This window comes from Penicillium cataractarum (genome assembly GCF_028827025.1).
Source record: "Penicillium cataractarum strain IBT 29864 chromosome Unknown utg000010l, whole genome shotgun sequence".
In the NCBI taxonomy this organism is placed as follows: domain Eukaryota; kingdom Fungi; phylum Ascomycota; class Eurotiomycetes; order Eurotiales; family Aspergillaceae; genus Penicillium; species Penicillium cataractarum.
The window spans coordinates 179,000-205,899 of record NW_026622746.1 but is presented as its reverse complement, the minus strand read 5'-3'; the positions used below and the strand labels follow the sequence as shown (position 1 = coordinate 205,899).

At 49.9% G+C, this 26,900-nt stretch overlaps 10 protein-coding genes across 10 annotated transcripts; 6 read left to right on the top strand and 4 right to left on the bottom strand.

Annotated features, from left to right (window-relative positions):
• Nucleotides 1-776: 776 nt before the first annotated feature.
• N7496_012233 (uncharacterized protein) lies at nucleotides 777-1,283 on the top strand (the record flags this gene model as incomplete). The annotated part of the gene is made up of 5 exons (XM_056705146.1): nucleotides 777-821; nucleotides 913-923; nucleotides 1,016-1,088; nucleotides 1,142-1,200; nucleotides 1,253-1,283. 5 exons carry the CDS (start codon nucleotides 777-779, stop codon nucleotides 1,281-1,283), a joined length of 219 nt encoding a protein of 72 aa, XP_056549044.1.
• A 1,536-nt stretch (nucleotides 1,284-2,819) lies between these two features.
• N7496_012232 (uncharacterized protein) lies at nucleotides 2,820-3,788 on the top strand (the record flags this gene model as incomplete). Its single annotated transcript, XM_056705145.1, has 1 exon — nucleotides 2,820-3,788. One exon carries the CDS (start codon nucleotides 2,820-2,822, stop codon nucleotides 3,786-3,788), a length of 969 nt encoding a protein of 322 aa, XP_056549043.1.
• Nucleotides 3,789-4,011: 223 nt separating this feature from the next.
• On the bottom strand, nucleotides 4,012-5,293 carry N7496_012231 (putative integral membrane protein (Pth11); the record flags this gene model as incomplete). The annotated part of the gene is made up of 5 exons (XM_056705144.1): nucleotides 4,012-4,302; nucleotides 4,358-4,654; nucleotides 4,701-4,886; nucleotides 4,950-5,017; nucleotides 5,080-5,293. The coding sequence occupies 5 exons, from the start codon at nucleotides 5,291-5,293 to the stop codon at nucleotides 4,012-4,014; spliced, it is 1,056 nt and encodes a 351-aa protein (XP_056549042.1).
• Nucleotides 5,294-6,895: 1,602 nt separating this feature from the next.
• N7496_012230 (FAD-dependent oxidoreductase) lies at nucleotides 6,896-8,745 on the top strand (the record flags this gene model as incomplete). Its single annotated transcript, XM_056705143.1, has 3 exons — nucleotides 6,896-7,143; nucleotides 7,207-8,473; nucleotides 8,536-8,745. 3 exons carry the CDS (start codon nucleotides 6,896-6,898, stop codon nucleotides 8,743-8,745), a joined length of 1,725 nt encoding a protein of 574 aa, XP_056549041.1.
• Nucleotides 8,746-8,873: 128 nt separating this feature from the next.
• On the bottom strand, nucleotides 8,874-10,475 carry N7496_012229 (class I SAM-dependent methyltransferase; the record flags this gene model as incomplete). Its single annotated transcript, XM_056705142.1, has 3 exons — nucleotides 8,874-9,083; nucleotides 9,144-10,114; nucleotides 10,178-10,475. 3 exons carry the CDS (start codon nucleotides 10,473-10,475, stop codon nucleotides 8,874-8,876), a joined length of 1,479 nt encoding a protein of 492 aa, XP_056549040.1.
• A 364-nt stretch (nucleotides 10,476-10,839) lies between these two features.
• On the top strand, nucleotides 10,840-12,358 carry N7496_012228 (putative cysteine synthase; the record flags this gene model as incomplete). Its single annotated transcript, XM_056705141.1, has 5 exons — nucleotides 10,840-11,100; nucleotides 11,160-11,219; nucleotides 11,282-11,400; nucleotides 11,454-12,124; nucleotides 12,180-12,358. The coding sequence occupies 5 exons, from the start codon at nucleotides 10,840-10,842 to the stop codon at nucleotides 12,356-12,358; spliced, it is 1,290 nt and encodes a 429-aa protein (XP_056549039.1).
• A 105-nt stretch (nucleotides 12,359-12,463) lies between these two features.
• Nucleotides 12,464-14,437, bottom strand: N7496_012227 (Myb-like DNA-binding domain protein; the record flags this gene model as incomplete). The annotated part of the gene is made up of 1 exon (XM_056705140.1): nucleotides 12,464-14,437. One exon carries the CDS (start codon nucleotides 14,435-14,437, stop codon nucleotides 12,464-12,466), a length of 1,974 nt encoding a protein of 657 aa, XP_056549038.1.
• Nucleotides 14,438-14,800: 363 nt separating this feature from the next.
• Nucleotides 14,801-16,455, top strand: N7496_012226 (beclin 1; the record flags this gene model as incomplete). The annotated part of the gene is made up of 2 exons (XM_056705139.1): nucleotides 14,801-14,885; nucleotides 14,948-16,455. The coding sequence occupies 2 exons, from the start codon at nucleotides 14,801-14,803 to the stop codon at nucleotides 16,453-16,455; spliced, it is 1,593 nt and encodes a 530-aa protein (XP_056549037.1).
• A 4,934-nt stretch (nucleotides 16,456-21,389) lies between these two features.
• Nucleotides 21,390-22,766, top strand: N7496_012225 (Clr5 domain-containing protein; the record flags this gene model as incomplete). The annotated part of the gene is made up of 4 exons (XM_056705138.1): nucleotides 21,390-21,592; nucleotides 21,857-22,095; nucleotides 22,151-22,270; nucleotides 22,330-22,766. 4 exons carry the CDS (start codon nucleotides 21,390-21,392, stop codon nucleotides 22,764-22,766), a joined length of 999 nt encoding a protein of 332 aa, XP_056549036.1.
• Nucleotides 22,767-24,537: 1,771 nt separating this feature from the next.
• On the bottom strand, nucleotides 24,538-26,111 carry pex13 (peroxin PEX13; the record flags this gene model as incomplete). Its single annotated transcript, XM_056705137.1, has 3 exons — nucleotides 24,538-25,334; nucleotides 25,401-25,910; nucleotides 26,060-26,111. 3 exons carry the CDS (start codon nucleotides 26,109-26,111, stop codon nucleotides 24,538-24,540), a joined length of 1,359 nt encoding a protein of 452 aa, XP_056549035.1.
• Between the last annotated feature and the right edge of the window lie 789 nt (nucleotides 26,112-26,900).

Genomic DNA, 26,900 nt, shown 5'->3' with positions numbered 1-26,900 from the left:
CCTAGAATGGTAATAGCCGCGAATTCAAGATGCTCAAGCTTCCCCTCCCTTCTTCTTCTCCTCCTCCTCCCAGGATCTTTGTCTTCCCTACTTTCCCCACCCCCCATCTTTTTCCATATCACCCCTCCTCCTCAGTAAGTCTCAACCTCGATCAATCTCGAATGCCATTCACCGGCAGCCTGGTTCATCGCAAGGAAAGTTATGTGAGGTGCTGTGCTCAGCCCCCAAACAGGTGATATGAGTGTGTCACGTACAGTGGTCTCGCACCAACACCCTTCTTGCTGCTACAAGTGTCTCTAGCTGAAACCGCGATGATCTTCGGCCGGCGAGAGAAAATTGAAGAGATGTCTGTATCCCTTGCTTGGTTCTTGCTGACACCCTTGGTTGCGTCTGAGATAGAACACCTTCAAGAATCTCACCTTATTTACGCTCCGATTCAATCCCCTTATGGTCATAATTCATGGTCCCCAAGAAAAAGAAACAGCCCACTACAGGTGGTAGCATGGAAAAGGATATTCTTAACCGGACAGACAACCGAAGACGAATCCGCAAAAAGTCAAGAGTGGTGCAGAAATATCAGAAGTTACCAGACATTCCCAGTCTCCCTGCCCCTAAAGACAATTCTCAACAGGCGGAGCGTGTGATGAAAGACCTTCGGGAGCACGCTGCGGAGATTAATTCGGACTCAGTCATGCATGTATCTCTTTAATGGAAGGCATCCGAACATTTGACTGATTACCTGTAGAGAATATTGGATCTGCGAATATCCATCACACATGGAGGACCCTCGTTACAACTTTTTCAATATGACTGGTCCTATTGTGAGTTTTCTTCTCCTTGAATGCTTTATCTTCCTTACCAATAAGCTGAATGAACGATACATGTTCCAAGAAAATTAACCATCGTTTTCAGGGTATTCCTCGGTGTGCGTTCAAGTCTCCATTCTGTCCATACCAACCAAGGTTATAGACTATCAATTACTTCTTGGTCTATACGCGCTAAAATGCCTTTCTAGCACGCGTGATGGACGCGAGATCAAAAGTGGCGTGGCAGCGGTCGTGCGGAGGCACATTGAGACCAAGCACTGTGTAAGTCCGTCTGCTTCCCAGTGGTCTCTAGTCGCTAAGGTGTATTGATCTAGGGCCAGTTTCAGTTCCGGGGTCTCTACGTGGTGAGCTACGAGGACTCTGTGGCCTGGTTGTGAGTACAGGCTCCCATTTACCCTTCTTGAGCCTCTACTGACACCGAGCAGCGGTTACCCGGCCGACGATACGGAGGGTTAGCATGAGATCGACGAAGAAGAGGAAATTCTCGGTGAGATGGAGGAGCTTCTACATAGACTGCGGGAAGTCAAGCGCCGCAGATAGCTAGTGGGAACGAGCCTGCCAGTCCAATTATCGGGTTCATGCATATCATTCCCTAAGAAAACTCGTCCCGATCCCCCCGTATGAGAATCTCAGAGGCTTTTCCCCTGCCAGTCTGGTTCTCAAAGGTTTCGGGATCAGATCCCAGAACGATAATATTAATTGTCGCTACAACTCCGCAACTACGCTCCAGTTAATTGTATCACAACAGAAATATGCTTAAATCATGTTGAAACCCTCCAATATTCTATCGAACATGCCATTTGAGCTGTCCTCGAGCACCTTAACATTGACAATCGACCGTTGAGTTACAAGCCGCTACTTTAATGATACTGTACAATATCACACAGTAAAATAGTTTCAAATACAACTTGCAATGGATTTTGTGTATTTTACTTCATACTGCTCAAGTCTTTGTGTGCGACCTTTGTCCACCGCGCCGTAGCAAATTGGCTTAACCCTCTCGATTATAGGGTCCATTATAAGCGGGAAAGTGCTACCAATAAGCGGTGCTCTCCAATTTTAAATTAAATATTGTTGTCTTAACCTCTTAATATAGATATTCCTCTTTCTCCTCGGTTCTTTGACATTGATGAGTTCGATCGTTGACACAGGAGACAATGCAGACCATGCCTTGAGATTTGAACACAATAGCATTCTTAACAAAGACTTACTTCCCAAATCTCCGGTATGCCCCCAGATAATTAGTATTTATAACAATCTATGGCTCTCTGGAAGTGATTTACTTTTTTATCGATAATCGTGGCACCTTGCGGACACATCCACCTGAGCAACGTTGTGCCGACCAGTCATCTTACACAATCATTTCGCCACCCCTACCACTATTTAGGGCTTGCACGCCTTGAAATTATCATGGAACCTTCAACTTGTCGCCCTGCCTCCTCTAAAGCAAAGGTAGAAGCTCTGACCAGATCGCTTGAGAAACTTCCACATGGTTCGTATGATGGAAAATGCCCAGGGAGTTTCAATCCCTTACAATTTCCCGGCAGCTTAGGATCATTGCCATTGGACATAATCTGGATGATCCTAGATGAGATTCTGATGGGAGATGGTCGACTGAGCCACAGTACCATTTGCGATATCCGGAAACTGTCGTATAGCACCAACAAAGCAGTCTCAATGCACATGGGCGGTTATCTACGAACCAGAAAAGCTTTGAGGTATCTCTCTGAGAGGCTGAGTGAGGTGAAGTGACACCCCTGGAGAGATACTATCTGGGGTCCTATGCCTTTGGACTCACGGCCAAACGTCGAACCTCGCGCTATCGAAGAAGATGTCAACACAAAATCTGATCTTCTTACGGAAATAATATGTGCTAACTGTCCAGCATGTTTTGAATGGATATCAAATCGCGTTCGTGGGCTGCAATGCTCTGGGGCCAATACAAATGGTTGGAACTTCGTGTCTCTCGCTATCGAAGCTGGGTCGCTAACCATGCTGAAATACTTCTTCACAAAGCAGCCTGAGACGTTGCCGTTGCTCTGGTCATTCTCAAATTACCTGTCTAACACTGTAGACAGGCCAATCGACTTCCTTGTGAAAGGTAGAAAAGTTCGTTTCATCGAAGAGCTCTTGGAATTTCTGGAGCCTCGGCTCAAGAGGATTAATTACCCGGAAGCATTTAGGAATGGAATTGCAGAAACCCCAGAGCTAAACGCTTTCAGTTGTGAACTGTCTAAATACAGATCCTCAATGTCCAGATTCGCATCTCCCTGTATGGCAGAGAGGTTGAAGAGTGTTGGTGTAGATCTTTGTACCTTCGAAGACGTATATCACGGGGCGATCTTCAATGGCCGAGACTTTCTGGATTATCTCCATCAGAACTCCCGTGTTTCCAAGACTTACGCGCATTGGTTCAATGGCAAAGCTCCCTTTGAGTTTGCAGTAGAGGAAAATTGCCTCGAATCAGTTCGCTGGCTCAAGTGTCATAGAGGTGACCACATTGGACCCGGAAATTGGGCCGCATTGCTTAATAAAATTGCTTCACGACTCACAGAGGAAGGCGAGACCATGCTCCAGGAGCTTATCTCTGTAGATGAGGGGGTAATTATTGGTCACTTTGAATCTGCAAGGTTGGTTCGAGCTGTCGTACGCGGATTGGTCCCATTCGTGCAAGCTGAAGAGAGGAAAAGAGATGCAGGGATTTTGACTGAAGACGACCTCCTGGCTTGGAAACACACGCAAGAGGACCGAGCTATCAGAAAGTGTGCACTCGTTCTCAGGGTCTCTTGGAGGGCCCTTGCAATTGGTAGTCACCCCATTTCTGAGGACATCGTTCGCCCATCAACGGAGCTTACCACGGATCTTGCGATCGCAGTCCAAAAATTCAACAAGGCGAGTGACACAGCTCATATAGCCAGGTTGCAGCGCTTGGCTAGTGCTATCAAGTGCCTTTTCCTTTGACCTCGAAGCACTGCCCTAATATGGGACTTGAGATTGTCTTGTTCATGTCTTTGACTCGGATCTACATTTTTTAGTTCTTTGGGTATTCTTCTTGGCTAAATTACCTCGGTTTTTATGAATTAGAGCACTTTCAAGGTAATTATGAGTAAACGCTGTACATAAGAAAGTAATCTAAAACCTCGTAGTCCTAGTCATGAGACCCTTCTACCTGTATCCGCGTCTATTAGATCTTCCCGGTTGGGGACAGAATATGTTCCTCGCTATCACCACCGTGTGACTGCGTCCTGTAATTCTTCCGGCCCCCGTCAGCCGACACAACCACTGTTATTTGCGCCCCCTCTGACTCAGATATAAGCTCAAAGTTACTCCTCTTGCGAGAAGCCGCCGACTTGGTAGTCGGGTGTATCGAGCCGAGTTGATAAGATCGTGAGGTGTCATTGTTGCGGTATGAGTTGACGGTGGATGCGAAGGCTTTGAACAGTGGACCGTAGGTTGGGATGCAGGAAACGATAACCTAGCAATCCGGTTAGCTCCATCGTGCTTTGGTCATTTGAGAAATATTTTCTTACCCCAAGGCTGACTTCAATGCAAGACCAAATCACAATGTTCTTACTATCGGTGTACGTTTTCAAATCCTTGACCGTGAAAATTCGAATAATTTGAATTACGGTCACAAAGAATCCGAGTGCGAAGAGTCCCGCGAGAATGACCTTCTGCTTCAAACGAAGTTGTAGTCTCCAAAGCACTGGTAGCGGTAAGGCAATGATGACGAGGTCCAACCCGATACTTGTACCTGCCAGGGCAAAGTAAAATGGAATTGTATCGATACATTTCCCTTTGATAGATGAGTCCCACTGCTTTGCAACCTAAGACTGTTAGATCCCGTCGATTGAGGAGGAAGAGCGAGCTCACTGGTATGCACGAAACCGAGATGATGACGGTAAAAATTAGCTGGTTGATGGCGCAAACCACAATGGCAGCAATAATGACTTTTCGGTACAGCTTAACTACTCCTGCAATACGCAGGTATGAAGTCAACAGGGCGACCTTGAAGCCGAGGAGTGCGAGACAGTAGACTGGACCGCCCACGTATTGAACCTGCATGTCGATTTACAATAAATCAGCCTCAATTGAGTCAATAGAAGATATCTCAAGACTCGCCTTGCTGAATGGGATGACATTCTCCTTTGGGAAATAAGCAGCACTGAGACCTTGGCCCCATCTTGTTTCTGTGAGGCCGTCAGTCGAATCTCCCTCCAACATTCAAAGTCCAGCACAGTTCTCTACTCACGAACTACCGCAATTCCTGCATATGCTAGAGCAAAGATTGAACTAGCCAATGCTGCATAGTCGTCTACCCATGGGGTTCTGTTCGTCGAAAGTCGTACATAGAAGCGTAAAATAATCGCCAGGAGGGCGCTGATGGAGAAGACCAGGCAAATTGCGATCACCCGAGAGATTTCACTGTGAGGATCTTCCCCATGGAGGTTGTATACCCAGCCCATTGCGTAGTGTAGACATTACACTACCTCAAGGGTACCATTTGAAGAGAAGAAAGAGGGTTCGTCTTGAGTATGAAGACAGTAGTTCTGTTCTTATTATGACTTACTCATCCTTTGTTTTTCAGGAGGTGGGCCTAGCGGCTTTGAGATATTTTGCACTGTCGAGAGGAATTATTGCAGGGATTAAAACTTTATTCCAAAAAAAAGGGCCTGGATCCTAGGAACAATAAAGTTACTCCTTCGGTGTTGCCTATCTTCGACTTCTGCTCTGCGACTCTGCGCCTACAGCGGTTTCCATTTACTAGTATTTTCGCTCTCCTATATATGGATGCTGATTCTGATGCTTGAGGCCATTCGTGAATCCAAGAGTACTTAAATCATATTTTCAGTCGAAGTCGTGGCTTTACACGGCGTCGATTAACGTTCTGGGTGGGGATCTGCATCTGTCGGCCTGGGCCAATTACTCCGTGCTGAGAGCGGTTAAGTTAATCGCTAATTTAGTTAGGCATTAGGCGAAGTTACGGCAGGCAAGACAATTTCTCTAGTGAGTTAGCGTATGCCAGGACAATCTACAGTAGAAGGAAAAACTGACCGTGTCGAAATAACCGCTGATGATGTGCCAATGGTGGGAACGGGTCTTATTTCCACTCTGAATTCACAGTATCCCATTGGTGGATGATTTACAGATCCACACAAAGACTATTCTCGTCTGTGGTACAGTCCATTCCTATTGTCTGATCCTCATCTGGCTCCACTAACTCAGATTCGGCCGTAGAAGATTACACATCAGGCTAGAGTACCGAGAAGAATTTAATCTGCTATGCGTGATTATCTTTTTGGATTATTTTAGGTCAAACCTTCCCACCCTCTTTCCAAACATCCTCATGAACGGCTTAATGGCCAACTCTTGGGCCAGCAAATAAAGTCTCGAGGGATCGAGATGCGCTTTGTTGAAAGCTTAAATATCGCGATCGTTATTATGGATTAGCGGTTCAACCAGAAAGCTTGCATCGAGTTGCACGTTCCTAACAAGATCCACACAGACAAGACTAGCGGTGCGATATGGTTTCTATTCAGGTCGTTCGGGTAAAGTGCTCCCGGAGTGTCCGTTGTATAACTAATATCCACATGCGAGCAGCATAATTATGTCGCATATTCCACATCGCTAAGATAATAGGACGTGTCCCTGACAAGGATGAACGAGTTAGTCGTTCGCAATAGATTGAGTTTGCGGGTTCATTTCCCATAAAAACTCTCGATGGGTGGAACAAGGTTAATAATTGGTCTCCACAGCGCACAGCCTACGGCGCCTACCAGGGCAAGTCTTCCGCTAAGCGGGGAGTTGACTTTAACTAAAAATCCTTCATCCCCACACCGCACCACAAGGTGTGGGCGGGGCTTGTTTAAGTTGTTGTGGTTGCAAATGCTCTAGTTTAGAGCGTGCAGTAGTTACAAAGCCTCAGAGTACTGTACCACCTTCTAGCCGGAATCAATGTCATCTAAGCGAAGCCGACCAACCCCCTGAATTCCATTGCCCCGTCTGAATAAAAGCCAGGGGATCTTCAGACCCATCAATCCGGTACAAGGTACCTTAATCGTACACAAATGGCTTTCTGGAAGTTCCTTGCAGCTTCGCTGTTGGCAGCTTCGTCTCAGGCTGCGGCCTCGACAGCTTGTCGCTGCTTCCCTGGTGACGCGTGCTGGCCGTCTCAGGCAGTCTGGTCTCAATTCAATCAGTCTATCGATGGCCGATTGATCAAGAACATCCCGCTGGGAGCTCCCTGCCATACGCCCAACTACAACGCCGATACTTGTGCGACTCTGAAGGCAGGATGGTTGCTTCCAGAGGAACAGTATGTTTGCTAACTCGCATAACTAAACTATCAAGGGGCCATCGAACTGACCTACTCTTCTAGTTATGATTCCTCGTCATCAGTGATGGCACCATTCTTTGCCAATGGCACCTGTGACCCATACCATGCCATTTCTAAGCCCTGTACCTTGGGCAATTACGTTCGCTACAGTGTCAACGTGACCTGTCCAGAACAGATTGCAACCGCAATTAAGTTTGCGACTAAGTACAACATACGTCTGGTAGTTAGAAACACGGGCCATGATTACAATGGCCGATCCACTGGAGCTGGTGCTTTGGCCATTTGGACCCATCATCTCAAGGACCTTGAAATCAGCGACTACAAGGACTCGCACTATCAGGGCAAGGCCATCACTATGGGCGCTGGTATTCAGGGTTTCGAAGCATATGAGCTGGCTGATGCCAGCGGCCTCCAGGTCGTTGGCGGCGAATGCCCGACCGTCGGTCTTGCCGGCGGTTACTCCCAGGGTGGTGGACATTCTGCGCTCGCTTCACGCTACGGCCTGGGCGCTGACCAAGTGTTGAAGTGGGAAGTCGTCGATGGTAAAGGAAACATCATTACTGCCACTCGTGACAATGAGTACTCAGACCTTTTCTGGGCCCTTAGCGGTGGCGGTGGTGGCACCTACGGTGTCGTCTACTCTATGACCTCGAAAGCTCACCCTGCAACCCCTGTGTCTGGCCTCAACTTGACTTACTACCCTACCAACATCAGTCAGGATACCTTCTACGAGACGATTGAGGTCTTCCACACCAATCTGCCGTCCATCGTTGATGCTGGTGCCATGGCCATTTGGTACTACACCAACGCCTTCTTCTCCATCTCCCCTATCACGGCCCCTAACATTCCAGTTGCTGATCTGGTTGCTCTGCTCAAGCCTTTCACCAACCATCTTGACAGCCTGGGCATTAGCTATACTATGTCAGCCAGCCAATACAATACCTACTATGACCAATTCCAAGCCATGCAAGGTACTATCGAAGTCGGCACTGCGCAGTATGGAGGCTGGCTCGTGCCGAGATCTGTCGTGGAAAACAACAACACGGCTTTGGTCCAGGCATACCGTGACATCACCGAAGCCGGTGCTACTTTCATCGGTGTCGGCTTGAACGTTTCCAAGAAGGTTTCTGGAGACGTGTACAATGCCGTTCTCCCTGCCTGGCGCGAGGCTCTCATCGATACTACCCTGACCACTCCCTGGGAATGGGATGACCCAGCTCTGATGCTGGAGCGACAACGCCAGATGACTGAGGATTTCCTTCCTAAGTTGGAGGCACTGTCTCCCAACTCTGGTGCTTACATGAACGAGGTACGTGTCATAACGTCTTTACCGATATTTCTCACGTGCTGTATGCTAACTATTCTTCATAGGGTGACTTCCGCCAGCCGGACTTCAAGACTGCCTTCTACGGCACCAACTATGATGCCCTGCGTAAGATTAAGGCGAAGTACGATCCGAACAGTGTTCTGTACGGCAAGACGAATGTCGGATCTGACGAGTGGCGTGAGCGTGAGGATGGACGACTTTGCCAGGTGTCCCAATGGCAGTCCAACTGGGTGGAGTTTGGCACCGTGTACTAACATAAAGCACATATAATGCTGAGGCATGCGCCGGGATTACTTCCAACCTACGGCTAGGGAGACATGTAAAGTGGAGGGGCAAGCAAATGGATGATGATGATTCTGTTTAAACCAACTATTGTACATATTTACACCGTCATCAACATACTGGCATTTTTGTACCATGTCAACAACGGGTTCTCCCCATTCCGCGTCTCCGTATCTTCGACATAGGCCCAACGGTCCACAAAGTCCTCGTGGCTCATGACCTGAGTCAGTTTACCAGTGACTGCACGGTACACGTCCTCGACGACGTTGAAGTCAGTTGGGAAGAAAATGTCAAAGTAACCCTGGTGAACCTATAGCAGAAAGATTAGCTTAGCAGGGGAAAGCGAATTTCTAACGTCGTAAAAACTTACAAATGGAGTTGTCACCGGAACAGTTCGCCGCTGGTATCGAGTCTGCACCACGGGCGCATTCAACCCAGGTACAGCGTCTGGCAAGGAACTGAAGTCACTTGCCACGAGACGATGTGCTGGGAAGTACTGATTCAGCACGTCGAAGAACTGCATCAACCTCGTAGGGATATATTCGGGCAGGGAGAACTCCTTGCGGAAAGGTGGTGCGGAGCGGATGCCACGAAGATACCAAGGACCAAGTGGGCTGGGGAATGGGCGCCGGGATGCAGCTTGTCGGACGCGCAAAAAGCGAGCGGCAACAGGGTCGAGCTGCGTATTGTAGTATTCGTGGAACTCGCAGTCCGCGTCGATCAGAACTCCACCTTGTTGTGGGAGCTCGGTACGGGTGTTAAAGCGGACGGTGTCGTGGGCGAAATTATCAAACACCTCGAGAGCAAGGAAGAAGCACGGGGAATGCACGTATGTGTCCCAATCGAAGATAGATCGATTAATGATCTCGACCCGGTCCCGGTGGCCCTTGGCGTTAAGGGTATCCAGCAAATTTTTCGTCTGAAGATCTGCAAGTGCAGGGGAAATCTCGATGATCTTGTACTTGGTGCGCTGGTACACTTCGTAGTCTGTATCACGGATGAAATCCAGAATGTTCAACATCATCGTTCCGTTTCCAGCGCCCATCTCGTAGATTATCAAGTCGTGGTATGGGTACAGCGTGAGCTTGTAATTTGAGACAAGATACCGAGCAATTGTCTCTCCGTAATATGGCCTAAACAGTTCGGTGGGTGTATGCCACAATTGTCGTGCAATGTCGGGCTTCTTCTCATCCAGTAGGTCCTCAAACTCTGTGTATCGCTGGCCCAGGAGCCGGTGAAAGGCAGGTCCGTCTTCGATGGTATTGAAGTCGAATGGCTCGCCGGGACTGAAAATGGTTGCATGTTTCGAGAAGTAACCGTAATGCGGGTTATAAAGACTGTCTGTAAGAGAGATTTAGAATCTGTTTCTCAGTCTCCCGAACAAGCTCTAGCTTCCCAACTTACCGTCAATGAATTCGCGCGTCAGCATCTTGACCTGCCGTGGGCGCTCGCGCCGATTGCGCAAGTCCTTCGCTGTTACTGTCGGATATGACCAGTACTCCTCGTCAATGTTCTTGGGGTAGTCTCCCCGCTTCGTCCAGAGCAAGCCATCGCCCTGGGATTTGCGCTTGGTGGGCGTGCGCCGGGTGAGAAATGTGCGCGTTTGGCGAGAGATTGAGGACGGTGGCTGCCGTAATGACTGTTGGCAGGCCGGGTGCCGGAAGAGCCGTCGGAACAGCTGGTTGAGGACGGGTGAGTCCATGATGCTTGAAGCGAAAGGTTGGAATCTCGGGGATCGGTGGATATGGGGTCGGCATGAGCATGGAGCTTTCTTGCAGCCTCAGGCAAACAGTTCACGTGCCTGAGGCAACAGATTGCATCCTATTCATCACAAGCAGGTTTCTAACGTCGAGTCGTCTATTTAGTATTTAATTTATGTTTGATTTAATCGTACTTACTCAATCTTGAGTTTGAAACAATTATCACCGTCTCATCAAGCTATCATTCCGAGCCGTTCAACTGGCCGTCAGTCAAGCACGCAAGTGGTCCGAGCGCCTGATCCCGACTTTCATCAAGTTCATTCCACCGACCTCGAGGTAGAGGGCATTCGGAGAAGTTAGTGCACAATGCCGGTCCATTCTGCAGTGTATATCGGTACGGCATTTGTGGCCGGTGTCTCTCTGGCACTCGTATGTAGAGAGGTGCTCTACTCCAATGATCGTCCCGAAAAACCAGCAGACTCCAAGCCAGCATCAGATACACTTGTCGCCCGGTCAGGGCCTCCGGCAATCGTCGAGGGTATTCAAGGATGTATTGGAAATACACCCTTGTTCCGCATCAAGTCTCTATCAGATGCAACAGGATGTGAAATCTTGGGCAAAGCTGAAGTATGTATACTGAACCTGGGTGTGGCGCAGTGAAATATATCTAACGATTCCATGATCAGTTTTTGAATGGTGCCGGGCAGAGCTCGAAGGATCGTGTAGCACTTAGTATGATTGAGATTGTGGGTTGAAATCATCCTTCTGTTCAGCGCCATCAAGTCGACCTATACTAACAAGATGTCAGGCCGAAGAGAACGGCATTTTAACGCCATACTCTGGCGACACGATTTATGAGGGCACATCTGGATCAACTGGAATCTCTCTTGCAACTCTTGCTCGTGCCAAAGGATTCTTGGCTCATATGTATGTTCCCCAACATGATTGCACTATCTCTCGATACTAACTCTGTCAAACAGCTGCATGCCTTCAGACCAAGCAATTGAAAAATCAAATCTACTCCTGAAGCTAGGCGCCATCGTCGACCGCGTGCCTCCAGCTCCCATTGTCGAAAAAGAGAACTTTGTCAATCGCGCACGAGCACTCGCCCAAGCGCACACGGAATCAACCACAGTCCCAGTGACCTCTGAAGACAACGGCCATCTAGAGACGCACGAGCTCAAAGTCCGTGGCCGTGGTTTCTTCGCAGACCAATTCGAGAACGAGGCTAACTGGCGCGCTCACTACGCCGGCACTGGTCCAGAAATCTATGCTCAATGTAATGGCAGGATTGACGCTTTCGTGGCTGGTGCAGGCACTGGCGGCACTATCTCTGGCGTGGCGCGGTATCTGAAGCCCCTGCTTCCTGATATTACCATTGTACTTGCAGATCCGCAAGGGAGCGGACTGTATAACCGTGTGCGATATGGCGTTATGTTTGATTTGAAGGAACGGGAGGGTACGCGCCGACGGCCGCAAGTCGATACCATCGTCGAGGGAATTGGCATTAACCGTGTCACTGCGAACTTCGAGGCTGGGAAGGAGTTGGTTGACGATGCGGTGCGTGTGACAGATGCTCAAGCACTGGCTATGGCTCGATGGCTAGTTGAGAAGGATGGAATCTTCATTGGAAGTAGCAGTGCCGTAAATTGTAAGTCCTCCTTTCTGCTCGGATAGTTATCATGCTAACATACTGACTCTTATAGGCTTCGCTGCGGTCAAGACGGCACAGAAGCTTGGCCCGGGTCACCGCATTGTGACGGTGTTGTCCGACTCTGGGTCACGGCACTTGTCGCGGTTCTGGGCCAAAGCTGGGGATGTTGGAGGAGCTGTTGATACGAAGTTGGAGGATGTGCTTAATGCCCGTGATGAGGACTTTCAATAGATGTGATATAGTCTAAGGTATGTATGATAGTACAAGAGGAATGATAACCCGAAATTGTCCAAGTCAGAGCAAAACGAACGAGCAGCCAGTAATTGTATACGCTATTCATATAAAGCTCCGACGCTTGAACGGCGACTTCTTGGGAGTCACCGAGCCGTAACGACTCGACATGGGACTATCCAGGAGAATTGCGGAGAGTTTGGACGGTGAGGATGCTCCACTGCTGAGCATGACCTCGTCATTTTCATTCTCACCATGAGCATCATCACTATCGACTAGATCCTCAAATTCAAACTGGCGGTGCTCCCGTGGGGGAGGCAGTTCAACATCATGCTCTTCCACGGCTGTGGGTTCTTCAACATCGTGATCCTCAACTGCTGTGGCCGATGTCTCAGACCTGGTTTCACCATCTTCGTCGTCACCTGGGTTAATTTTGATTACCTTATTCTCCGTTTCATATTGTACAGATGCAGAAAGTGCTGGGTCAGGGGCAGTTGCTCGTGAGTCACGCTGTTCGCCCTCCCAAATCTCATCCCCAGCCCAACGGCGAAGCAGTTCGAACTCGACTTCTGACTGGGAGCGTTCGGATAGCTCGCCCATGATTTCAGGCCAAGAGAGCCCCGTTCGACCAGCGAGTGATTCCAGGATTTCCAGCTCAGCCTGGGTCCAAGGGACTGAAAGTTCGGGCGGACATGCTCGACGATCGCTCCAGTGGACCTGGTTCCACTGATAGATTTGTGTCAAGGTACGACCAGGTAGGGCACCTAAAACCTCTTTCCAAGTTCTCTCTTGTACATATCGCATGCAGACTATCAGCTTGATGTCGTCGGGCGAGAATTTGGTATTGGCCTGGGTCAGCGAGTATTTTAATGGCGAGTGAGCGACGGTCTGGGAGTGAGGCGATACCGGTGAAGGTAAATCGCACTGTAAATTATGATATTCGAGTGGCACATCCGTCGTTGTTAGGCTTCGTTCCGAGTGGTCGCCTTGACCATCTTGTTCAGGATCTATACCCGATTGGTCGTGCACAGACGGATCCGCTTGGGTAGGTGATTCGCGGCTGGCATCAACCCGACTTGTAATTATTACCGACTCAGCGTGAAGGGTTTCATCAGCTGGTTTAATCTGACTGTCAAGGTCTCGCTTGCTCGTGATATTGATCTGGCGTGGGAATGGCAGAGGCGATGATGGCCATTCCTCTTGTAGCGGGTCGTCCGATTCGTCATCGTCGGCAACTTTGGCAAAGGACCAGTCGCGCGCCACAGGGCTTGACTGGTGTTTGCGCTTCGCCCGAGACCGGCTTTTGCTCGGGGTTGGGGTGGCTATGACTTTTCCATGCTTACTCGATTGTGGTGGACGTCTTCTCGGAACTGTCCAGAGAGACCCGGAGCCGGGTGGGGAGGGTTGTCGGGGGATGTTTGGGAGCTGAGGTGTTACGTTGGCGTGTCGCTTATCGACCTTGGGCGTTGTGAAGAGCGGTGGCAGTTCAGGGGCTTGCCAGAGAGGGTCTCTTGGGCCGGGGTCCTTCTCGATGTGGTGCAGTGCTGATGAAGGTTTTTCTTTCAACACCGAGGGACTGGATGCTGGAATCCCAGGCCCGAGGCCTGAGGACGCCACCGCAGAATCACAAAACGAAACACTCGCATCTCCATCCGTGCCAGAGCCCAATAACTCGGTTTGGGGACTGCGTCCTGAAGCATGATCGTGGGACTCGACTAGCTCCTCCTCATCTTGAGCAGAGGCCTCGTCGCCCGAGCCAAAGGGGTCCGTTTCCCAAGGTTTTTCTTTGTTTCCAATATCGGTTTCCTCATGCATGCCCTGCAAGTGGCCATTATTGACCACAATCTCCCCGGTTTCCAAGTCAATCTCATCGCCCACTTCCGAGAAATCATTGCCGTATTTTGCAAAAATCCCTTCGAATATCGACTTTAGTCGTAGGTCGTTCTGGGCGCGCGCGGCTTGTAGATCCCACTCCCCCGATACTTGCTCGGCGTCTTCAGGCGAGTCGGGGGTAAAGGAAAGGCGCGGTCGCTTCGTAGGACGGTCCAGCGTGTCATTCAAGGGGTCATGGTCGTCCATGATCGCGTCTAAGCTTGTGTTCCTCGGCGCGAAGGGAATAGAGCGCGGCTTGAAATTGGCTGTCAATTTGTTCGGCGCGGCGGGGGAGAGATACGCTAAGGGATCAAGTAGGAGCGCGGCATCGTTCGATTGATGAATTCAAAGTCTGGCGATTCTCTCTCATAGTGTCACCATGGGCAGATGAATGCGCGGAGAGAAAATAAGGGAGCTGGCATGTGCCACGCGCCGCGGTGAAGACGAAAGTTGAAAAACAAACGGCATGACGTGCCCGCCGGAGCTCTCCCGCTCGACCTCAACTTTCTCCCCCCACACCGCATCCTCCTTTCCCCCGCGAGAGGTCGAACTGATCGCGGCCTCAACGCTATGTATTGTCAAAAGTGTCGGACACCGCTCAAGTTGGATGGCTCCCTGGAGTCGCTTAATCCGGCTGCTTTTGAGCTACTCGTCAGTAAGCTGTGCCTACTCGCGCCCCAGTCGCTTATTGATCGCTAACCAAGCTCTCGGTCCCAGATTCTACGGGCAAGACACTCTCCGATCACGGCACAGCATCATCACCACGAGCTTCCTACCCTGCAGACCGTCGAAAACACTACGATCGAGCGTCTCAGAATGCTACGGCACCGGTTTACAGGAGATCTATCCCTGCCCCACGGTCGGGGGACCAGCCACATCCGCCTGGGGTTCCACGAGCCGATAGCGGAAATATGTCTTTCGTGATGCTCACAGAGTCCCAGTTTGTGCCCCCACCTATGGAAAGTGCTCTACCGACTCGGCCTAAGGGCAAGAACAATCAGGGTCCGGACCGTAACCAAGAGGATGGGTCATTTGCCAGCCAGGTAGACAAATCCAGCCGCTTGTTTGAGATTGTCTCGTCGCGTTCTGATATCGACCATCCTATTTGCGTGGAATGTACGGATCTGTTGGTAGAAGCCTTGCAAAAACGACTGGCGGGTTCGACAAAGGAGCGTGATGCATATATCTCATTTCTTCGATCCTTGAATGCGTCGGTTCCGACAGCAGAAGAGTTGGAAGCGGCTGAAAAGTCGCTCCAGGACAGCCTGAAAGCCGAGGAAACGATGTTAGCAGAAATAGAAGCTTTGGAGCGAGAGAAAGCCAAGCTGGATGAGGAAATTGGATCTTTGGAGGAGCAGTCGCAACAGTTGGATGTGGATGAAGACACATTCTGGCGCGCTCGGAATGGCTTTGCTTTGACACTGGGAGAGTTTCAAACCGAACGGGATGCATTGAACATGCGCTACGACCACGACTCGCAGCAGCTGGAGCGCCTACAACGGACGAACGTCTATAATGACGCGTTTTGCATCGGTCATGATGGATATTTTGGTACGATTAATGGGTTACGCCTGGGTCGCTTGGCTAATCCCTCGGTTGAGTGGCCCGAGATCAACGCTGCATGGGGTCAAACCTGTTTACTCCTGGCTACCATTGCAGAGAGGCTGGGGTTTCAGTTTCAGGGATATCGCCTTCGTCCACTAGGCTCCACCTCACGGATTGAGAAGCTCGAGTATCCGCCGCAACCGTCCGGAACGGCTGTCAATGAACGTGGGGCCCCCAAAATCACTGAACTGGATCTATTTTCGTCCGGTGACCTCCCACTGAATCTGCCTTGGCTTCATCGTCGCTTTGATAACGGCATGGTGGCGTTCCTAGACTGTCTACGCCAGCTGGGTCAGTTTGTTGCTACGACCCCCGTGCCAGTGGCATCGGCCCGTCGCGGTCAGGCCGGCGGCGCCACAGCGCCGGGGTTGAGGTTGCCCTACGAGATCAAGAAAGATCGTATTGGTGATGCTAGTATCAAGCTCGGGTTCAACCAGAATGACGAGACTTGGACACGAGCTTGCAAGTATACCCTCACTTGCTGCAAGTTCCTGCTTGCGCATGCTAGTAACGTCGCGAGTGCAGGCTCTAGTAACTCGGCAGCCGTTGCAGCTGCGGCCGTGGCAGCTGCCGAGCAGACTCGACAGACGTCTTCCAGCCCGGCCAAGCCTCGAACATGAAAAGAAACGAGATGCTGGCTGGCTGCGAATCTATTTCAATCAAGGGGGGTCATGCAGTGAGAATTGCATGCATCATCCTTTTTTTTCAAAGCCAACCATCGCCCCCTTCCATTTTGCCGTTGGCCCCCTTTAGATCAAATATTCGGGCAACTTGATCTGAAAGCTAAGCCCCGAGCTCGCCCGAAGCGAGTCAGGATCTGTACGATTTCCTATTTCGGGAGGAGACTTCTCTCGCGCAGTACTTTTGAGACGATGAACTATGTGGCTGTTGCCCAAGCACGACATGCATCTCATCCACCTTGCAAGCCTTATTGGTCCTTGGATCTGTCCTCGATCGACGAAGCATAACTGCCAATCTTCCAACCCCCTCCTGTCATCTGCCGGTTGGATGCAACACACCCACTCGTGGCCCACGGAAGCCGTTCCATTCCTATCTGGACAGATTATCTGGCTCCCTCGGGGTTACGAGGAATCCACTTCCAAGATGCTTCCTGCAGCAGCGTTGTTGCGCCTGCCACGGCCACGACTTCCTCTTTCTTTGGTCTACGCGCTACATCCTACCTGCATGCGATCCGAGCCGGTGAACGATGGTCCGTGGGCCTATCGCGATGGCCGCGGTAGATTTCTCCGGCTGTTTCGGTCGGCGTCTGAACGGTGGATGTGGAGCAGGTCCCACGCGGGTATCCTCTTTGTCTACTATCTTTCGCCCCCCTGCTTCCCGTTAACGAAATCCACTTTGTGTGGGTTGGGCTTTCGTGGGCGCGCCCGTGTCTTGTTCCCACTCGTCCACCTCATCATGCCCCCAGTATCATCACCTTTTCCTATGTAGATAGAACACAAAGGGCACGCACTACGCAGGATAAGAACCGATAAATAAAAGGATTCAAGCCACCCACGGGAGGACCGCTACTCGCGCGGCCCCGCATTTTAGCAGCGAACCCTCAGATCGATACCTGTTCGAGTCTTAGTCCCCGGAGCATGCACGCAGTAGGGACGGATGCCCGATTTGTTCCACTCGCCCCTGTACTTGTGCCTCATTCTCGTCATTACTGGCTAGTGGCCAGTGACCATTGAGCCCATTGAGCACCGACCACACAAGGCCTGGGCACAAGAGGTACTCCGTACAAGGCACAGGGCAAATGTACGAGAGCGATGCCCAGTACCTTTTTTTTTCCTACTACTCTCGCACCTTGTTCTTCGTCTCGACCCTTTCATGTATCGGCGACTAGGTTCATCCTCCCCGACCGCGTCGATCCATGCAGCCTTCGATGCCTTGCCACCTGACACACACTAATCGCATTTCATTCCGCTTCCGGCCTCCGTGCGTTCGATTGTACGAGGAAGTATGGAGTCGGTTCTAGCCCATTTCCAACGGGGCCAGGGCCGTTGTTCTTCTTTCATTGCTCTTTCTGCCAGTTTCAAGTGGGCCTCATAGTTAGCGCCCAGGCCCTATGTCTCCATCGTGCTAATCATTACTGTAGCTCGTTGTTATACGGAGGATGAAATCATGGATGGAGCCGTCCTTCCAGGAGCTCAACCGTTGAATTATCCGTACTTTTGTTGGCCAGACCAGAACAGGGGGAGGGGCAACAATGCCAAAAATCCACACTCCACACGCGATCACCATGTATCTCCCTTCCCGCCGCTACCCATGAGGTACCAGACGGGAGTACCCCAGTACATAAGAGTTCCTGGATAGAAGGTACCGTACTAACTAGATTATTCTTCCTTGACTATTGTCCTCTTGTACTTCAGATTATTCCCAAACGCCATACATATTAGTTACATCCACTTCCTCTATCTTCCCCCTCTCTCCCCTTTTTTCTTTCTTCCGTTTACCACTTCGTATTGAATTTCTTCTCGTTTACTTGCTACAGTTTAACCCTGTAACGACGGGAAAATATTTCCCTCGTAAGACGCAGCTGACCCCACGAACGATCCAGAGGCCTGAGTTTCGGCCGGCTCAAAGAGCCCCCCCAGTGAGAACGCGACAACTCGAGAAGAGACCAAAGCGCAAGAATGCGCGCGTGGGGATTCCCCGCCTGCCTGAAATCCATTCTGTCTGGGCATCTTCTGCGCCCCCCTTGATTTTCGGGTTGGATCTTGACTTGAGTTTTCCATTGAGAGGAAGGAATGGTTAGGAATAAGAAAGGTTGTTGTGGCAAGTGAGACCATGAGGGATGGCGGATCTAGTATACACTAGCGAAAGCGAGGTTTGTTTCCAAGTCTGAGGAGTCAATCTTTGGGGATTTACCTGGGATGGCAAAAGAAAAGTCGAACATTTTTTCTTGCTACAGACTGTCAAAAGAACTATTTTTCTTTTTTTTTGTTTCCACTTTTTAATTCTTCCGCCCATTGTTTTCCTGGGGATGACACTTGTCTCTCAACGGCGAGGCATGTTCCAACGGCTGTCCCACCCTTGCGTCTACTGTACAGAGCACACGAGGGCGAGTTGATCCAAAGCTTTACCCTTAGCGAGGAGTTCTGTAGCTCTCTCTTTCTCCAAGAACAGAAAAAAGCAAATATAAAACACCATCAAAAACCCGCCCAGGGATTTAGCTTACAGGGACCACCCTGGGGAAGGAGGATCGTTTAATTATGTACGGGAGGGCATTCTGTATGTATTCTAGTCCCTCTTCTTCCTCTTTCCTCCTCCCCTCTCTCTTTTAGGAGGGACCTGCTCAAGTGGCTTCAAAGAACCAGTGCATCGGGATCAATTAGTGTCGGGGAAGCAGAACAAAAAGACAGAGCTGTCAGGGAAGTTTCGGGCCGCTCCCGATTAGCACGGGTTGGGAGCCAAGGATCCTTTGCATGGGGTAGAAAGTAAAGTCCCTTCAGACTGTTATATACTACTGTCCCGTCTAGATGCTATATAAATTATGGCGCGCATGGCTAGTATAGCAGATTATAGTTATCATCATCAAGAAGGGAGATCGTCCGATCGAGTTATAACGTGCTAACCTTCCAACCGCGAGTCAGGAGACGGTCGGACTGAGCCGAGAGAGTTAAGTATGTTGATTGCTGACGACCAACACCTGCAGCCTGCTTATTGGAGCAAAATAGGGTATTATTGTCGGTAAAAAAAGAAATACAAAATAAAAAAGGACTAACTGGGTGGAACAGGCAGCGGAAAATGCATCCAATTTGCGGCCAGTGCACTGCATGTAATAGTTCAGTTAGCCTGTACAGTAGCTCCGGACAAAAGTACGCGATGGAGCTCAGCTCCACTTGCCCAGTCCGCGGGCCTGACCTTGACGTTGGTCCAGCCCCATGTTGGTCCATGCTGTAGATAATAGTGGCCATGGTTCCTCATCATAGTGGCCATGTAGGAAAATGGTCCCATCGTGTTCTTTTTTGGCCCCCATCCCATACAGGTAACTATGGGGCCCGCTTACCCGTCGATTGAGTTCCCCCCCCTGATGATACTGATGATGGCGGTCCTTTTGGTCAGCGGCTGATAACTGATTGAACTAATTTACTCGGTTTGCGAATTTCTTATTAGTACGCCGGAGTGGACTCGCCGGAGTTAGGCTGTCGTTACAAATGCAATCCCAATTTAGTACTTAAAATCATTGGTACAGTATACATGGAGAGTCAGCATCCTTAGTTTCCTTACAGAGGCCACTATACTTCGTACTTAGTATCGATGGGACTTCTGTACCTTTCGCGGATCTCCCTTCGAAAGAGTTTCAAGACTTCTCCAAATCCCGGCCCACACTTTTGTACCTTGTCCACTAGGACCACTAACTACCCCATTAGTATCATGGTCTACTGTAACTTCGTACTGTAACTAACTTCTATTTCCTAACTTTCCTGGTTTTACAAAGTTCAAGCCAACAGAGATCGTCTTCCGTGATGAGCCTATGCCCAAATCTAATACCACGATTATGATGGACAGCAAAAGACAGTTGCCCGTCACCGTTGACGATCATGACACTGACAAGCGCTGCAACAGGATGGGGCCCACAACCTAGGCCCCATACCGGGCGGCGCTGATTTGGTCGGGGAAGTAGGGGGTCGTGCGTCCGCGCGCCGCAGCTCGCCGTAAAGAGTAGTCGAGAGATTCCTTGGCCCCCTCGGCCCTGATCTGAGGTTAGAGGCTAAGAGGTCTGTGATTAACTAGTCAGCAAGAGAGAGGAAGAGGGATGATGGTTGCGAGTCAAGCAGTAGTTTCTGCGGCTGTAACAATAAGTACCAAGTGTGTAATGGGTATTGGGTCCCATAGGGAAAGAGCTTGCATTCAGGGTCGGGGAGATAGTTCGGTCCCAGGAATTGTACCAAATATTGATGGATTTAAATCAAGGATATTTTTATTTTCTTTTTTTAAAGAGGGGGATTTGTTAGGTGCAGTGCTTTATGGGGGTGGGAAGGGAAGGTGTTGCTAGTCTGGGGGGGGGATGGTTCTTTTTCATGTCTTTTTTAGGGAGGAGTCTCTCGTCTCTTTTGGGTCTTTTTGTCAAAAGTTGCCTGGTGATCGCATTCTTCTCTGCGTGCATTTTGGCACTTGGGGGTTTCCGGTCCTTTATATTATTATTGCCTCTTGATTATTATTTCCTTATTTCTTATTCCTGATTCCTGATTCCTTATTATTCTTGCTCTCTTTTAATTCTATCATTTCTCTTCCGCCACTCGTCACATTTAGGCCCTTTCGATTGTCGGCCCTCTCCTCCTCGTCCTCTCCTTCGCCTTTTAGTCCATGCTCGTCTCAATTTGGATCATTTCCTATTCTTGATTGACACATTTTCCTCCAAGCGCCTTTGGAAATCGTCTGTCATCATCAATTCTCCATCTCTCTCTCTCCGCCTTCAAATCATCAGCACCATTTTCCGCCTTCCTCCCTCCAATTCCGACACTTCCATTATTTACTATCCGTTATAAACATTCTTCCCAACTTCTTTCCTAACCGATTAAATTCCTAAGAGGGTCAGTTCGTCATGGACCCGTACCCTCCACCATCGTCCATGACCCTCTCCCCTCAATCGCCGCCCGTCGGTCAACCATCGACCGTTTTCCGGCCCCGCCGATCCGACGACTGGCACGAGTATCGCGAAATCATCGAGCAACTCTACCGCAACGACCAGCTCAAACTGCGTGATGTCAAGCGCATTATGGAACGGGACTATAAGTTCTATGCCTCGTATCGCTCCCAATTTCCTTGATTTCTATTCCCCTTATCCCAATTCTGTGCCCTGTCCAATTTTATAGATCTTCCCATTTGTCAAATATCATATGATAACTTCATATGATTGCTTCATGTTTGGCTTTATTCCATAATCCTAAGGAATTATTGCTTTGCCCTTTCCTTTCTGTTCTTTCCAATTCGTTGCATACTTCCCTGCCGCCCCCCCCTCATCTCCAATTAACGACCAGACCAACCTAACATTCCCGACCTCGCTGGCAGAGAAAAACAGTACAAAGACCGCCTCGCTGCATGGCATGTCCGCAAAAACATTAAGGCCAAGGAAGTGCATTTGATGATTCGCAAGCAGCAAAAACGCGCCGCCCGAGGGAAGCAGACTGCCTTTCGGGTAAATGGCCAGAATGTCGATCCTAAACGCATTGCACGCTTCGTTCGCCGTTACGGTAATTCATGGGATCAAGACGGGGATCGAGACGCTGAGGATCAAAGTCCCGAGCCGAGTATGTTTTATATCACTTACCTATGATGAGGATGAATGCTAATAATGCTCTTCAGAAACCCCATCTGATATGACATGTTATACGCCCGAACCAGAGGACAATGCTGCCACGCCAGTCTCTCCACCAGACATCCAGTCACCCACGAGGGAAACATCGACTTATCCACTCAACTACGGTATGCTCATACCTATTCCTACTCGAAATATGTACTTGAAACAAGATTAACCCTCCCAGACCCTAATTCCATCGACACCATCCCAGATCTGATAATGGACGACGACAACAACACTTACCCACTGCACATACCCCGACGAACATATCACCCAAGCCACCATCCTCATCCTTCTCACCCCTCAGCACACCAACTCCCCCACCCAGCAGTGTCACACCCACTAGTCCACCCAGTACCACACCCAGCCATCACCACCTCCCAGGATGCTGATCACCATCCGCCCGTGGCACTCCCACTCCCTGGATCCTTGCAGCAGCACCGGGGAGGCATGAACGGTCCTCCTGAAATGTTTCCACATTCTAGTAGTTATGCTAGTCTGGATGCGTTTCAGAATCGACTCGGTGAATTGGGCACTACGCTTAATGAGTCCATGGCTAAGTGGTCGCGTGAGCAGGATCCTAATCAGGAGATTCCTCATCATGAGGGGTTGGGATTGTGATGTCGATGTAGTTGTGCGTGTGCTGTGAATAACTTTGTTTTCTTATTTGTTCACTTTGATTTTTTGATTCTCTCCATGTTGGACTGGATCGTTTTTTGTGTTGATGTGGATTGATTCTTCTATGATGTATATGGCCCGTCTTCTTCTTCTTCTTCTTTTCTTCCCTCTTCTTTATATTGCGTGTTTTTCTGCTTTTGCCTTTTGCCTTTTTTTTCCCTGTCATTTTTTTTTCATCTTTTCATCTGGAGCGTGTGTTCTTTTTCTATTCCCCTCTTACCCATTTACCCATTTCTTTTCTCTTCATTTCTTGTCTCATTGGTTCCTTGTTCATTCCCCCCTCATCACGTATCCACGCATTTCAGACAGGGAAAGATTGAGAAAGATAAAATCATAGCAAGGGCGTTTTGTTCTCTTCTTTTTTTGGCCTGGTCGGTGCCATTACCTTCCTCAAGGTTGGCCATCCTGTTTAGAGTGGGAGGAATCCCTGGTTTGATCTACCCATTTGACCTACCCCGTGTGCATTACAAGGTTATATCACCGTGTATCTCATACCTTACCTGGGCTACATTCACATCTATTTCCACCCTCTACTCCACTCGGGTCGACCCCCTCGTTTCGAGTCTCGACTCTATTTATACATGTTGAGGTATATTCGCACCGCACCACCTGTCGGGGCCATGTGTCCTGGAGTTGGTATAGTTAGAACCGCATATTGGGTTTGGTCCATATAGGAATCCTCATTTAGAATACTGCTTCCGAGCTTAACTACGGTTCCAGGTTATCGAGACCTGCTGTAAGGCTCGAGTGAAGGCCTATCTAAAATGCTTATGTTCCACCGCCCGTCTTCCGCCACGATCGGTCCAGTGTAATCTTCCATATCGCGCCGTCTACATCTACGTGCAACCTGCTCCATTTCACTCCTTTTTTGTAGGTGCACAAACCCAGACAGCCACTTCCCATTGAGGTCCTAGCTTCCTAAACAAAGACTGGTTGGTTGTTGCGTTCAGAAAATCTTCAAGTTTATGCCACCGATGGCTATGTTACATGGTTGTATCGGCTCTCATCCCAAAATCTCTTACTGGCCCCCAGCGAATACCCCAACAATAATACTTATTAAAAACTAAACGATCTTGCAAAAGACGATGTTCAATTTTTAATTGCGACATGTCTAAAGACAAAAAAAAAAAAAAGACAAAAAGAAATGCTCACTGCCAGATTTGAACTAGCGACTTCGTGATTACTAGTCACGCACTCTACCAACTGAGTTAAGCGAGCTGGTTGATTGGCTGAAACTTCAAGAAAAGGATTCAATTGATCAAGAGTTGAAATCCCATAGGTAGAAGAGTTGTATTGCACCGGTAGATAGTAGATACATAGAAATCCAAGAGCATGACCATCGCTAAACCAATCCCAGTCCCCAAAGGAGGGCATAAATAAAAGATAAACAAAATAGATTGAGATAAAAACAAACAAGAAAAGCCCTGACCCCGAAAGATGGAGGGTGCATGGGCAGTGGATATCGGGTGTCAACGCGACTAGATCGGTAGATCGACAGGAGAGGATTCGAGACTGTAGCGTGCTCGTAATGTAGAGAGGTATATATATGAGGACTGAGAGGGTAGGTGGAGAGGGGTTCGTAAAGAGAGGGGGGTAAAGGTGGGAAAGCTTTTGGCGTATCGAGAAGACAGAATATGAAGGGCAAAAGGGGACAATGTCATCACGCTTCATACAACCTTTTTAAGCCCGATCCCCTGGCGGGAAATTCTATATCTCAGGAGTAGAAGGTGCTCTTCTGGAAGCTCTCTGGTGAGATGTCTCCCATCTTGCCCTTGAGCTCGGGCGGCTGATCGCCGACCGGCTTCGAGATCGACGAAAGGCTCTGGGTGCGCTCGTTGGCTGCACCGCCCTTCATCGTGCTTGTGCGAGTGACAGGCTCGCTACCTGCCGTAATGGCTTGCTGTGCTGGGCGTCGCTGGATGGTCTCCAAGTATGGGCCAGGCAGGTAACCAACACGACCGTCACGGGCACGGCAGCGCCACCACTCAGAGGCATTGCCCATGGGGTCGGACTTGCTGAGGACGGCAACGATGTCACCCTTCTTCACGGCGAGGTCGATGCCGTTGCTCTCCTGGGTCTCGGGAGCGTAGTCATACAGAACGCGGCAGAAGTCCAGCTTGGCCGGATCCATGGACGCGGACTGAGGCTCGCCGTTGGGGCCGATCAGCTGCTGTCGGCGCTTGGCCTCTTCCTCCTGCGACCGAGCCAAGGCCTTGATAAGCTTGCCCATCAGGTAGGGCAGACCGAAGACGGCAACCAGGAACATGAAGAACGGCTTCTTAGACGGCTTAGCCGGGGCAGGCGAGCCATCGGGAAGAGTGGCGGCCGCCGAGCGACCGCCCATGAAGGCTGCGAATGCAGCAGGAGTCAAGGATGTGGCATCCGCTGGCGGAGGCCGACCGGTGATTTTAGCGATCAGAGTGCGGAACCACCGAATGATTGTGAAGATACCCAGAGCCGAGCCGAGGGTGTTGCGCAGATTACCAAATTGTTCTGCGACCGAGACCATTGCTGTTGACACAGTTAGAAATCGCACTTCCAATATACCATAGGCTTGAAGAATGTTTTATCACTTACCGAAGAATGAGCTGTGGGTAGCCATGTATGTGCTCTCGAGCATCTGGGCAAAGCCGCCAAACGCGCCGACGATGCTTTCAATCATCTGGAACGTGGCCTGTGTGCTTTGACTGAAGGAGTTGGTCAGGCTGTTGGGGTCATTGGGATCCTGCCCAGGCATGCCACCGTACATCCCTCCCATACCTCCCATGCCGCCATACATGCCTCCCATGCCTCCATAGCCGCCGTACATTGAGCCCATGGAGCCGAAGCGGGAGTAGGGCGACGAGTAGCCACCATAGCCACCATATCCCCCGTAGGGCGTGGTGGCTCCAAAGCGTGACGCGCCATAGGGGGAATAGTTAGAGGCTGTTGAGTTGACGACGGAGTTGAGAGTGCTAGGGCGGGAGGGTAGATCGGGAACGGTGGATGTGGTTGTTGTTGCGGGGTTGACCGCGGCAGGTGAGGTTGTAGTCATGGCGGTTGAGGCAGCTGGGCTACCAACAGTGGGTGTAGAAGACAACGCAGACCCTGCACATCCCTCGGATATTAGTAAAAGGGGGTTATGTTTGGGATAGGATGGAAGATGGTTGATGGTGGCGATGACTCTTTGGGGGGTGTTCACCGCTCAACGGTCGTTCCGGGGGGAGAAGAGGAGAGAGAGATAGGGAAAGACTCACCAGCAGTAGCACCAGCTCTCTCCCAGGGCTTAGGAGGCGACACCGACGCCATAATCAGGGTCAACCTTGCATCGGGACCAGTCCAAGGGAGGGGAGATGATGAACTTGGAGACTGGGGGAAGAGTGGAGGTGGATCGAAGGATGGGGGATGAGCGGAGAAGAAGGGAAAACTGAAAGTCAAGTCGCATGTGGCCGGGAGTGGAGAAGCCGAGGATGTCGGCGTTTGCCGACCGCCGGGGAAGACGAAGCACTACTAAGTCGCCCTCGGCGATAGAATAATATGGGCTCGGTCACGTCGAGTGTCCCGAGGCTGAATTGATTATTCTATAAAGACTACTATATCTCAGTCTGTACTCTTCTCTTGGATGTTTCTTTTCCCCTAGAGATCTTACGGGCGCAGGAAATCTCTGCGGTGGCAAACTCTCTAGGCAAGATTGGCCGACCGCGGCAAACATTCCGAAGGTCATAGCAACACCGGGAAAGACTGTATAGTAGTTTTCGAATTCAGTTGGACTTCACACTCTCTAGACTTGATCACTGTAAAAAGGAAAGCTAATACTATAATAAGCATAAGGACACGGGTTACAAAATAACAAAGCACCGAGATATATAGTGGCAACCGTTATCGCCTTCCATATCGGGAAACATTAGAGATAGCCTAGTCACATGATGAGCTAAGCCAAACATGGCTCTGTATTAAATTGGAAGGTTGTTCCAGGTTTATACGGTAATAACGACGATGAAAGTTAGGTAGAAAACTGTACTTAATGTGTCCAGAAATACCCCCCACATCACCATAGCGTCGTTAGTTCACACTCCTCCCAATGGTCTCCACGCGATA